The 12,692-nt window shown below is 46.4% G+C and overlaps 1 protein-coding gene across 3 annotated transcripts; it reads left to right on the forward strand.

The window, feature by feature from the left end:
- The first annotated feature begins 3,139 nt into the window (after positions 1-3,139).
- On the forward strand, positions 3,140-9,485 carry LOC119290653 (YTH domain-containing protein ECT4-like). Of its 3 annotated transcripts, XM_037569280.1 has the most exons (9): positions 3,140-3,403; positions 4,271-4,448; positions 5,017-5,105; positions 5,593-5,740; positions 5,834-5,907; positions 6,010-6,489; positions 7,543-7,899; positions 7,977-8,189; positions 8,269-9,485. In XM_037569280.1, exons 3-9 carry the CDS (start codon positions 5,103-5,105, stop codon positions 9,136-9,138), a joined length of 2,145 nt encoding a protein of 714 aa, XP_037425177.1. In that variant the 5' UTR covers positions 3,140-3,403; positions 4,271-4,448; positions 5,017-5,102; the 3' UTR covers positions 9,139-9,485. The 3 variants fall into 3 exon arrangements, with proteins under 3 accessions (XP_037425177.1, XP_037425176.1, XP_037425175.1); XM_037569279.1 differs by lacking the exon at positions 4,271-4,448; XM_037569278.1 differs by lacking the exons at positions 3,140-3,403; positions 4,271-4,448; positions 5,017-5,105 and adding an exon at positions 5,197-5,250.
- Positions 9,486-12,692: the final 3,207 nt, after the last annotated feature.

The following is a 12,692-nucleotide window of genomic DNA, read 5'->3' on the forward strand; positions in this document are numbered from 1 at the left end:
CGTATTGTATTTTTGCCATCAAGGGTAAAAAGATGGCATTTTCATAATATTGCTTGAGTTTATCCCTCTACATCATGTCATCTTACTTAAAGTGTTGCTCTGTTCTTATGAACTTAATACTCTAGATGCAGGCAGGAGTCGGTCGATGTGTGGAGTAATAGTAGTAGATGCAGAATCGTTTCGGTCTACTTGACACGGACGTGATACCTATATTCATGATCATTGCCTTGGATATCGTCATAACTTTGCACTTTTCTATCAATTGCTCGACAGTAATCTGTTTACCCACCATATGTTTTCTTTCAAGAGAGAAGCCTCTAATGAAACCTATGGCCCCGGGTCTATTTTCCATCATATATTTTCAGATCTATAAACCAAAAGACCCAAAAATACCTTACTGCAATTTATTTAGATTTATTTTAGTTTGCCTTTTTATTTATCTTTTATACCTATCTCTATTAGATCTCACTCTTGTTCGAGACCGTGAAGGGATTGACAACCCCTTTTCGCGTTGAGTGCAAGTGCTTGTTAGTTTGTGTAGGTGCATATATTGGAGACTTGCTTGTGGCTCCTACTGGATTGATACCTTGGTTTTTAACCGAGGGAAATACTTACTCTACTTTGCTGCATCACCATTTCCTCTTCAAGGGAAAAATCAACGCAAGCTCAAGAAGTAGCAGGGTTCAAACTTGTGGTGTCCTCACCCAGTGACAGAAGGGGTGGCGAGACACGTATTTGTATTGTTGCCATTAAGGATAAAAGGATGGGGTTTTTACCATATTGATTGGATCTATCCCTCTACGTCATGTCATGTTGCTTAAGGCATTACTCCGTTTTTGTTAACTTAATACACTAGATTTATGCTGGATAGCGAGCGATGTGTGGCATAATAGTAGTACATGCAGGTAGGAGTCGGTCTACTTGTCACGGTCATGATGCCTATATTCATGATCATTGCCTTAAACATCGTCATAACTATGCGCTTTTCTACCAATTGCTCAACAATATATTGTTTACCCACTGTATGCTTTCTTTCAAAAGAGAAGCCTCTAGTGAATACTATGGCCCCTGGGTCTATTTTTATCATATTATTTTCAGATCTATAAAAGCAAAAATCCAAAAACACCTTGCTGCAATTTATTTACTTTTATTTAGTTTTGCACTTTTGTTTATCTTTTATACCTATCTCTATCAGATCTCATCCTTGCAAGTAGTCATGAAGGGATTGGCAACCCCTTTATCAAGTTGGGTGCAAGCATTTGTTTGTTTGTGTAGGTGCTATCATTGGAGACTTGTGTGTTCCTCTTACTGGATTGATACCTTGGTTCTCAAACTGAGGGAAATACTTATCTCTACTTTGCTGCATCACCTTTTCCTCTTCAAGGAAAAACCAACGCAAGCTCAAGAAGTAGCACTTTCCCTAACCCTCCCGATATGGATCAAAGTCTTGTACTCGAGTACCTGACGGGAAGATGGCTGGTGCGCCGCCGGGTCATCCATCACCTCTGGTACCGGCACTCAAAGCCTCCTGTTAGTTCGCACCTCTGGGTTGACGCACCAATCCCGTAGTTTGAACAGTGAGAGGTCCTTCCTTTTGCAGTCTCCGTTGCTAGGCTCTCTACCAGACAAGTCGATCGAAGCAGTTCCGCCGCCGTATCTCTCGTCCAGACATGAGAAGGGACGCCTTCAATCATCAAGTCCACATGCGTGCGCATCACCCTAGAAACAGCTTGGGCTTGTCGCAGCCATGGCTTCACGAGCAGCTTGAAGAAGCCATTCTCGACAGAGCCAGCCGCCAGAGCCCTGTTTCGGAGGTCCGGCGTGGCGAAAACCACCAAAAAATCCTTCGGGTGGAACTTGTACACTGGGAATCGGTGCTTGGGAATGTGTGTCTCCTCCAAGACGGCCTCAGCCGCCTCCACTCAAGGTACCACTGGTCGTGAGCCCCCAACAAAGGCCACCACCGTCAGCCTGAGCCGCTGCTCCAGTTCATCTATCTCCTGAGTCCGGCTGAGGATGCAAACACCACCGACAACAGCTGGCGACACCTGTCAGGACCCCACAGGTGCGGTGTCAGCCACAACTGGCAAGGGCCTCCCCATCGGAGAGACATGCCTAGTTACTGGCGATAGCCTATTCGCAAGTCCGGCAGGCGGCAAAAGCTGGGTTAGCCGCGCCACCTTTGCCACGGCCTCACGCCGGAGCTCCTCTTCTGAACTTGGGCTTCGTGGCCGCTTGCAATCCGAGGAGATATGACCCTCAAGACCACAGCGGATGAACATCGACTTGAACGTGTAGTCGTCCTTGTGATGCCCTTCCCAGAAGCACTTGAAGCAGAGGCCGAACAGGTCCAACGAAATCTCTCTCCTTTCCTAAGACGACGGCGAGCACGCCCGCGATCTGCCCGCTTTCGCCTGTTTCTAAAGTGCCTTCCTCTTGCGATATAGCACCTAGCGCGAGGGACCCGACTTCCTCCATGGTGCTGTTGGGCCAGCGGCCAGACCAGGGGGCGCCTCGCGCCGACCCTCGGAGGAGCTAGCGGATCCAGGCGACTCCAAGAGCCCCAGCCCCGAAACCACTGGCTGCGGCCTCGAGGACACCGACGCCGGGCTAGTAGAGCTAGACGCTATGACCGCAGGGACCTGAGAGGTCAGCTGCGGCGAGCGCGTGGGCGTCGGCGATCGGAGTGATCACCGTCGAGGGGGAGTAGACGCTTCGCAAGGGAAAATGGGAGGACACGCTTCGCGTCCGTCCAATCAAAGAGGGAGTACTCTACTTGCAATGAATACACAAATTTTGTATACAAATGTTTTAACACGAGATTCCTGTGAAGTCCACACAAACTAATGCACCACTTCACACAAGCCCTTATCATCAACCAAAAAATTTAAATCTAGTGAGGATTTCATTTTTTTAGGGTTAATGATTTGATTTTCTTAGAAGCATAGACTTGGTAAAACATCACAACTGCCCTGTGAACTGAAAGTGGCCTTTGCTTCTTTCTTTCCCACCAAGAAAGGAAGCGCACAAACTAGATAGAGAAGAAAAAGCGCGGCATCCCCGTGCACCGCGACGCGGACCCATCTGGCCATGTCACAACATAAGCCGGCCACCTCATCTCGTTACCATCTCAGAAAAATACATTTTGCTCTCCTTTCTTTCCCCCCTTCACCTTTTTCCTCTTCCTCGCGGACCTCGCCTCTCCTCTCCTCCCCTCCCCACGCCTACCCAACCTCTGCGCCAGCATGCTTGCTCCAGCCGTCTACTAGGTTCGCTGCGCGGGAGCCTGGGTCCCTCGCCTCTCCCCGCCCCGCCATGTTTGGAGTCTCGGCCGTCGCCGCCTGGAGCCTGCTCGCCGCGGCTTGATTGATTGGCTCCGCCATTTTTCCTCTGGGTTTTCTAGGTATTCCTTTCTTCCCTGTCAGTATGTTGCCGTAGTGCTATGCGAAGACCGTCCCGCTTCGGGGATTATCCGAATGCACTGCATGTATGGATACGGTGGAGTACTGGGTTTTTTGGTTGGTATATATGCGTGGATATGGCGGTTGTCGGTTCGCATCTCCCAATTTTGGTGCGTCCAACCTGAATTAGGTGTTATGTCACTGGAATTCGTAATTTTTGTTTTGTTTTTGCGAACGAATTCGTAATTGATACAGAATTGGTGTTTCTCGTTGTGAGCTGCCTCTTAGGTACCAGCAAGTGCCTCTTAGATGCATAAAACTTGTCACCAGAAACATTCTTGATCGAATTCCCAGGTTGACTATCGATTTGCTTGCTGCTTTGTATGCTATAGAAGAGACGTGGAATCTTCTTGCATTTTGGGTGGATATGGTGTGCTAAATAGTGCCAAGTTGCCGAAACCATTTATATTAGAATTGCCTACTTGGCTGTGAATGCTGATTGCTGATTTTTTTCCTTGATTTTGGCAATAAAAGGATGTGATTAAACAACAATTAATATTGAAAACATACCAAGCCCAGCACATTATATTATTTTCCCATTCCTCTAATGATGGAGTCTGTGGTATATCACACCACCCTTTGAGCTTTGAACTTCAAACCAAATTGTGTTATGTCAACGTACTCAAACTTGAAGGTTTGCACATAATTCTTGTAAAAAGTGCATGTTTTGTATTTGGTTTCTCAACTGGCTGGATTACATGAGTAATACTAAGTGTGTGTTGCATTGACGTGTTGCAACTAAAGTCACCTGTTTTCACTCTGCACCCTTGGCTGCAATATTTGCTAAAGTTTTCTGATTTGCTCTGCAGTCATTTGCACGAAAAGCAATCTGCCGCTTGAAGCAAGATAACCCATGCTTGCTGTTAACTTAGGGAAATATAAGTGGTGATTAAATGGTTGATCAATATTCGGTGCTTCTTTGAGGATGGACGTTTTGACATGGATGCTAGAACCACTCTTTTTTGTTTCTGAAAAAAATGGTCTATGGTTAGTATACTGGCCCTGATTGTATCAAATTTGTTCCACTGAGAACCTATGCTTAAATTGTCATGCGGGCTGTAAGCGCTGTGAAGCTGTTATGCTGAAAGTTGCTGCTTTTCTAGGAATATCTGTCTCCAATTCTTTGCTATTGTTTCTTAAGATTAGCTTGCAAGTCGTGGAGTTGTGTGGTTGGCTCCGTGTGGAATTTATGCTTGAACTATATTGTTGGTTAGGTCTTTATTGGTGCTTTGATGCTAAAAGAGTGCCTTGTGCAAGAATCGATACTGCTTGTTGGTTTTGATTGCTTTATGTCTCTACCTCACAATTCAAGAACGTGGAGTATTTGCCATGTTACATGTGTTTGGGACATGGGTGGTATTCTGTAGGATTTATTTTGCTAATTAGCCTTATTGTTCTTGATTTTTACCTCAGATCAGTTGGCTAACCTGTCGAACTGGCATAAAGCACCTCTGTCCTCTCTTACCACGAAACTTTTCTTTCCTGTGGCTTTACTTTCAGTTTGTTTTTCTTCTAGTTAATACTGAGACTGCATCCCTTATTTACCTTTTTTCAGAGTTGCCAGAGGCATTTATCATATTGTGAAATTAAACTTTGGTGATTCTGATCCGGAAAGGGTGAACGTGTGAATTACAGACATACATGGTAATCATATCCCTTGGCATAAATTTTCCAGCAAATTGATGTGCGATGTTGCACTTGATTGTTTTGGCCATGAGTCATATATTTACTTTAGGAGCAGGTAGCACCTGGGTGAATGCTAGGATTTGGATCTAGGTGCGAGGGGAAGGTGCTACCTCTTTACTAACCAGTCATGGCCATGTGTAGCTGTCTTGTTGTCTTTGACAATTTAAAACAACTAACTGTATTAATTTTGAGTATGCGTTTTGGAGCACAGAAATGATTTTAGAGTATGGGCTGTTTCCAACTGCAGTAAGATTGCAAATGATGTGTTTCATCCAGTTTAATTTAGATACATTTACAATATATTTGTGTTTTCTATCAATAAAGAAGGCATCATCTATAAGTTGTTTGCATGGCAGAACTATCTTTTCGCTGAAATTCCCGTGCCTTACGAGTATTTGGAAATATTGGTAGCCCCCATTTAGTGGCAGTGTTTCTGTGGTTTCAGATGTCTGGCTTTGGTACAAATTCAGCCATTGGTTCTTCGTCTCTCCCTTCTAGAGTTGTGTATAACACAGGTAACGATTTGCCGGTGGAATACATATATGACCAGGGTCTTTCTTATCCAGCTACAAACGGATATGCTTACTATGGAGGTATGTGTTCCTCTAGTTCCTGTTAAACTCCTTTTATGTTTATTTAGTTTGGTGGTCATCATGCATAACTTTTCTGTTTTCTACTTTGGATAGGATTTGAGCCACCTGTTGGATGGAGTGAAAACACTAATTATTGGGGGGTAGATGGTCAATATCTCCAACTGACGGTAAGTGCATATGTAACACTTTGGTTGTTATTGTAATTAATACTGTATACTACAGTATTATTGTATATATTTCTTGACGACTATTTATTTCTGTTTATGTAGAATGACAATCTTCCTTATGTGTATTGCACACCTGGCTATGAATTTTCTTATTCTTCACAAGATCAGTACACTTCCTATATGCCTGGCATGTTCATGGGAGTTGATGGCTCAGTTGTAGGAAGTCAACAGTATTTCACTAATCCATATCAGCCTCCTGGCTCGCCATCTGGTTACTTCCCAGTATATCTCCAGCCCACCACAGATTTGAGCTCAGCCGTTTCTTTGGAGCCTCCTGTATTCAGTACTGGCACATCTGTTGCTAGTAGGCCTGCTAATACTAGCATAAAAGATACACATCAAATGTCTGGAAATACAATGGCTTCTCGGACTGTCCCTTCTGCAAGTCCAGCTATTGGTTCCTCCCATCGTGCTTACCAGAATCAAAGCACGAATAAACCTTCTGATCTGCCAGGTGCTAATGTGGCCAGGCATGACAAGCCTTCAACCTCACATTTGACAGTTCTGGTTGATACTGACAAGGTATTGTGACCAAACTTGAATATTTACACAGTTGAAGAGTTGCACCTTATGCCCCCAAAAGGAAAATATTCATATTATTTTTTAATTCTGCATACTTTTGTCTTTCGTCTTCTACAGTTTATATGTGCTTCTTTGAGCACGTTGGTGCTGAGAATAATTGTATTCCTGTATGTTAATGTTCATATTGCACAGTTTATGGGAATCCATTCTCTTGGGATGTAATTTTAAGTACTGCAGCACTGACTACTGAAAGGAAACTTTTTTATTCCCTATCATATTTTATTGCGTTTAGTTACTTTGTGAATAGAGTGCATTTCTGAGAACTGCATGAACCCTTGCTAGACTACAAAAGAACCACATTAAAAGAAACATTTTCGAAGGACCAGTCTTACTTTTCAAAATGGTGCAATAAACATACCACGGAGCCAAAACCATTTTTATGTCTATTCCCATAGGCCTGTCATGTTGGGCCCACTATACAGACAGAACCATTGCAGTCCCTGTTTTTCTGGGTGGACTTATATGCCACGTAGCCAGCAGAGTGCAGACCAAAGCAGTGCTGGCTGGTAACATGATATAAGATCCGCCACTTGGTCGCGTATTCGCGAGGCCAGGCACTAGTTCTTGCCTCTGGCATCTGCCTCCATGCCAGCAAAATGAGGCTAGCAAGGGTTGTATCTCGGCGTAGTGACTTGTGAGGTCTACTGGAAACTGATGGAAGTGTGGTTTCCTTAAACAGTTTGCAGGAGTAAGCGTGGTTCTTTGAAATTGTTTCTTCAAATATGATTTTGTGTAGTTTAGTAATAAGAGTTATTGCACTTTTCAGAAATTTACCTTTTATATGAAAATTATTTGCTGTCTTATGATACTATTCTTACATAGAGTTCGCTGCGCTGTTTCCTTGCTGTTAAATGCTGTGTATTTCGCTTCAATCATCAACCATTGCTAACTGATCAAAGTATCATGTGCCCAAATATTTCTTAAAACAAAGTATTATGTGTCCAAAACTGTCGCCAAGGATGAAAATCTGATGAAGACTGTTTTTTTATCCAGAATTTTCAGACTGCTTCAGGTATGGGGAGCTCTGGGGACAATGGACAAATTACAGACAGGGCAGAAGTTGCGCCAGTGGCTGCCATGGTGGGTGAAGGCGCCCAATCCAAAGCAGTGTCAAGCAGTGCAGTGAAAAACATTGTGATACATCCTGACCAATATAATAAGGCCGACTTCCCTTGTGATCATCCAGATGCCAAGTTTTTTGTCATTAAATCTTACAGTGAGGATGACGTGCATAAGAGTATCAAATATAATGTGTGGTCCAGCACACCCAATGGCAACAGAAGGCTGGATGCTGCCTACTCAGAAGCAAAAGGGAGTCAACGGAAGTGTCCAATATTTCTGTTCTTTTCGGTGAGTTTTGATGTGTTATTGTTTTATTTTCCTTTTTTTCTTTATGTATGGGTTTGACATACCAACACTTTCTGTAGGTTAATACAAGTGGGCAGTTTTGTGGTGTTGCTGAAATGGTTGGCCCTGTGGATTTTCACAAAGACATGGATTTCTGGCAGCAAGATAAGTGGTCTGGGAGCTTCCCACTGAAGTGGCATCTAGTAAAGGATGTGCCGAATTCCACCTTTCGACACATCATATTAGAGAACAACGAGAACAAGCCTGTTACCAACAGCCGAGATACACAAGAGGTAATTTTTGTTAAAGTGCCAGGATTGATCACAAGAGATTATATACTGTATACTGATGACGTTCATTTCTTCTCCTTAGATACCTTATAAGTCGGGAATAAACATGCTAAAGCTATTTAAGAGTAGTCCAATGACGACATCGATTCTTGATGACTTCCCTTTCTATGAAGGGAGGCAGAAAGCAATGCTAGAACAGAAGCGCAGAAGTTTGGGCAGAAGTTTCGGTAGACTTACTTATGTTCCAGCACTTGTTGCTAAAAGGAGTGTTGTCGTGGAGGGTGAACCTTCTGAAGTAGGTGAAGGCATTAGCAGCAAAGATCCACATCCAGGGAAAACTGGACAGGATAGTGGTGCTTGTGAGCAACCTGACAAGACAAGCCAAACGAAAGATGGAGTGGTTACACAAGTACTGAAAAAGGATGCAGTATCACCTGTTGAACAACCTGAGCATGTAAAAACAGAACGGCATAGCTTAGATGGTATTCATCAACAGAATGAGGGCTGTTCCGTTTCTGTGTCACCAGAAAATGCTGGAAGGGAACATGCTGGCTTGAGCGAACTGGTAAAATCTAATGGAAAAGTTTATAGTGACCGTGAATCACAACCTGTTATAAGCTCAACTGAACCCGATAGTTCTGGACGAAAAGGTCTTTCTCAGGAGTTTGGTGGTCACGGCCCATCAGATCGTACGAAAGGCGGTGCATCTGGGATTACAAAGGATATGAAGGCTACATTGCTCAAGAAACCAGAAGGCTTATCAACTAGCCACATGGATGGGCAAGCAAAAGGCATTGTTAATGAGTCTCCAACTGGTGTTGTTAAGGTTGGCTCGGTGCGCATCAAACTAAATGTGGCGGGGGGCTCGTCGTCTGAGATTATAGGTGATGGTTCCCTTGAGCTGAAGGGAGCAGAGCATACTGAGCAGGGCATCCCAACAAAACTGAGTTAAGAGGCAACTAATTTCTTTTTATTTTCTGGGTGTTGTGACATGTTAGTTTAACATCTCTGTTTGTGTTGGTCGGGTTTAGCTGCTTTTGCTTATGGCTACTGCAGTTGTTTTTTCAGCTTGACGACTGACAGGTTGACATCATGGTTGGTTTGGTTTGGGTATAGCTCCTTTTTTGTTTCATAATCTCCAACAAGTGGTCATAGAGGTATTTGTGGTGAGGGAAAATCGTTTCTGTTTGTTGTTGTGTTGGTCCTCATCAGCAGAGAAGGCATTTGGCACTATTGGGTGAAATGTAATCATATGTTTTTATGGTACCAATATATGGACTATCAGTTGGTGACTGCTGATGACCGGCAACTGTTTTCTCTTTTACGGTATATAATTGTTTTTTTTATGTCGCGCATGCTTGCCATCTTCCCTTGGAGATTTCTTTTTTAGAGATTCCTTTTGGGATAAAGAGAGCTCCCTCTCTGATTTCCATTAAACGAAACCATAATGTCTTCCTAACAGGCTACCAGCTACTGCGAAAAACATAAACCGGCGATGCATGATCAGAATGAACGCAGTCAGGCTATCCCCAACGGGCCATCCCAACCACAGGAAGGATATATCAGCATATAACACCGATAACCTAGATAAACTTAAGGTTTTGCAAAAAAATAAACTTAAGAAGTTGTCAGAGAATCATCATCCTGGGAAGCCACAAGCCGGATCTCCAGGTCGATATTTATGAACATCAAGACACAATTTACTAATACTATGTTTTTAACCGGCTACCGGTAATTCTTGCAAAAGTCACGCACTAGCACGACGACCGTAGAAGGGTATGAATGATCCACACAACAACAGCTTGGTTTAGTCAAACTGGGAGCTCCGCCTAAGGAAGGAGGGACACTGTCGTCCAACAGTGATCCTAAGCCAAGACCTCCATCCAAGGGTAGCCCTGAAGACTTTTCACCAGCGATTGCCTCATTTTTTTTTTTACAATCCACCTTATGAACTCTTGTTTTCCTAGATCTGTCAGCAAAATAAGCCAATCATGAAGCAACTTGATATCGGCGGCGCGCCTTCGGCTCACTCCAGTGCTTGTAGTCGTAGCTAGGTGATTACAGACTTGGTGTAATTTTTCACTTCCACTAGTGTTCTTTGTACTGCCTTACAGACGATGAATAGATCAAAAGTTTTTCTCGCAAAAAATATATAAAAAAATGAAGCAACTTAACATTAGGTTGACAAGAGCACAAGGATCAGTAACCTTGTTGTCAAATATAACACCATTACACTGGTAACCCCCTAGTCAACATGCGCACCACGCCCACGCTCTTGCGACGCGTCGCTCCGGCGCCCTCAGCCACCCCCGCCGCCGCAGCCTCCGTTCAGATCCAAGCACAGGCGAGCTCCCCGCCATCACCACTCGTCCCCCTGGTTTCCCCTACCCGCATAAGCACCTAGGTGTCTCAGCAACCCCCACATCGCCGTGACCGGTGGCTGACTCGTCAGATCTGGAATTGCCGGCCAGGGTGACGGCCGGCTCGGGCTCTTCGTTCGTCGTCGACTCCCAGCTCGAAGCCCCCGTGGCAGGTGCCTGTGCGGGGCTACCTCGCTCGGTCAGCTTTGCCATTAATGTGGAAGTGCTGGATTCACCTCCACCACCCTGCATTCATGGCGCGCGCCGGCCCTGTCTTAAGACGGCTTCTGCAGGCGCCTTCAAGACCTGCCGGCGTGCGGCGCGGACGTCCCGTCGCTCGAGCCCCGAGCCTTCTGCTTCCCCCGGAGCGAGCTCCGAAGATGGATGGCATATAGTAAAGGCGTACTGGTGGAGGGCGCTCCCCAGCTACCAACATTCAAGACAGAGGAGGGTAGCGTCCTCTTATTCCCCTCCGAAGCGCAAAGATTTCGTCAAACATCGCCACCGCATCTGTCATCGCTGCCTGGACAAAGGCCACTGCAAAGTTGCCTGCCGGAACCCTCTCAGATGTCAGGCTTGTCGACGCTGCAGACACCGCCCCCGTGACTGCTCTGCCTCGCCACCCTTATGCCATCCCCACCAAGCGGTCCCTTGCCATCTACAGCCGTCGCGGCATCGCCACGGTCAGTTTCAGCTACAACTAAGTCACCGCGTCTGGCTGGTGCTTCAGCTATGCCACCACGCGTCGGAGACCCGAGCCTGCGCCCGGAGGAGGGGCATGTCGTCATCACCTCCACGTAGGCCATGGAGGATGTTGCTGCTTCCCTTGCCTCCCTGGGCGCCTTTGTGTGGTTTGGAGGCAGCCGTCCGCGCGTCAGTGCCGCGGAGATCAGGGACGCCATCGCCACTGAGTTCTTCATCGACCGCAACTACATCAAGGTGGTCCCGCACTTCCCGGAAGATTTCTTCATGCTCTTCACGCACCCGCACCACCGCGACCAAGTCACTGCGTCTCCAGGCTGCTTCATCCGCAACGGACTCGACATCCATGCCGCCAACTCGAGGCCAGAAGCAAATGCTGACTCGGTGGAGGTGTCCTACCACGTGCATCTCTGCATTGAGAACTTGCCTCTCAACGCCTGGTGCGATTAGGTCGCAGAGCAGGTGCTTGGACCTAATACTTTCCTGGACTACTTCGATGGGGCCACCGTGAAGAGAGAAGATTCATCCTCATTCAATTTGTGGGTGTGGTTTGCAAATCCCTCGGCCATCCCCAAGGTTCTTCGGCTCATAATCACTGACAAACAAGTTGCGGGCTATAGCAGAGGCCCGAGCGCTGAGATTGGCCGACGGGGCCTCAAGAGGCGCGTCTTGGTGCACCTTGAAACGGTGGAAGACTTCACCCCCGATGCTAGCGGCGTCATCCTACGTCGCCCCCGCTCCTCACACCCGTTATCCCGGCGCCATGGTGTGATCGACGGCGAATCAAGAATGCGCGACCGCCTGGAGGTTGCTGGGCGAAGAAGGGAAGATGACCAAAACCGCGACCGCCGTGATGACGACGATGACCGTGGACGTCGGGGCCGCGAGGACCGCTCCTCCTCCCGGCGAGATCGCTTCTTCCGCAGCCGCTCATGCACTCCGGAGCACCACGGGGACGTGGGCCGCCATGGCTCCCGGGATGGCCACCGTGAAGACTGGGGCTGTCGGATATCGGGTTTCGGCAAAACCCTTAAGGTTCGAACTCTGGGGTGCGCGCAAAGATCTTCTCCCTACCGAAACACGGCCACAACCTCATCGCGATTTTGAGCTAGCACGATGAACAACACAAGAGACACGAGGTTTATACAGGTTCGGGCCACCGTTGTGGTGTAATACCCTACTCCTGTGTGCGGTGTGGTGGATTGCCTCTTGGGCTGATGATGAACAGTACAAGGGGAGAACAGCCTCGCGAGGAGAGGTGTTCTTGTGGTGGTGGGTGTTCTGCTTCGGAAGGATTCGATCCCCTCCTACTGTGGTGGCTATCTCTATTTATAGAGGCCCTGGTCCTCTTTCCAAATATTGAGCGGGAAGGGAGCCAACAACAGTCATTTCATAAGGGGACAGCTAGTACAAGCTATCCTAACTAAAGGTGGTCTTCGACTGC

This window comes from Triticum dicoccoides, chromosome 4B (genome assembly GCF_002162155.2).
Source record: "Triticum dicoccoides isolate Atlit2015 ecotype Zavitan chromosome 4B, WEW_v2.0, whole genome shotgun sequence".
Lineage (NCBI taxonomy): Eukaryota > Viridiplantae > Streptophyta > Magnoliopsida > Poales > Poaceae > Triticum > Triticum dicoccoides.

What these genes read in the sequence shown, in the direction of transcription:
- LOC119290653 (XM_037569278.1), top strand. Translation starts at nt 5,218, where the DNA reads ATGCTAGGATTTGGATCTAGGTGCGAGGGGAAG. An exon ending in GATCTAGGTGCGAGGGGAAG is followed by an intron (nt 5,251 to 5,592) that starts GTGCTACCTCTT and finishes CTGTGGTTTCAG; the next exon opens with ATGTCTGGCTTTGGTACAAA. An exon ending in CAATATTTCTGTTCTTTTCG is followed by an intron (nt 7,900 to 7,976) that starts GTGAGTTTTGAT and finishes CACTTTCTGTAG; the next exon opens with GTTAATACAAGTGGGCAGTT.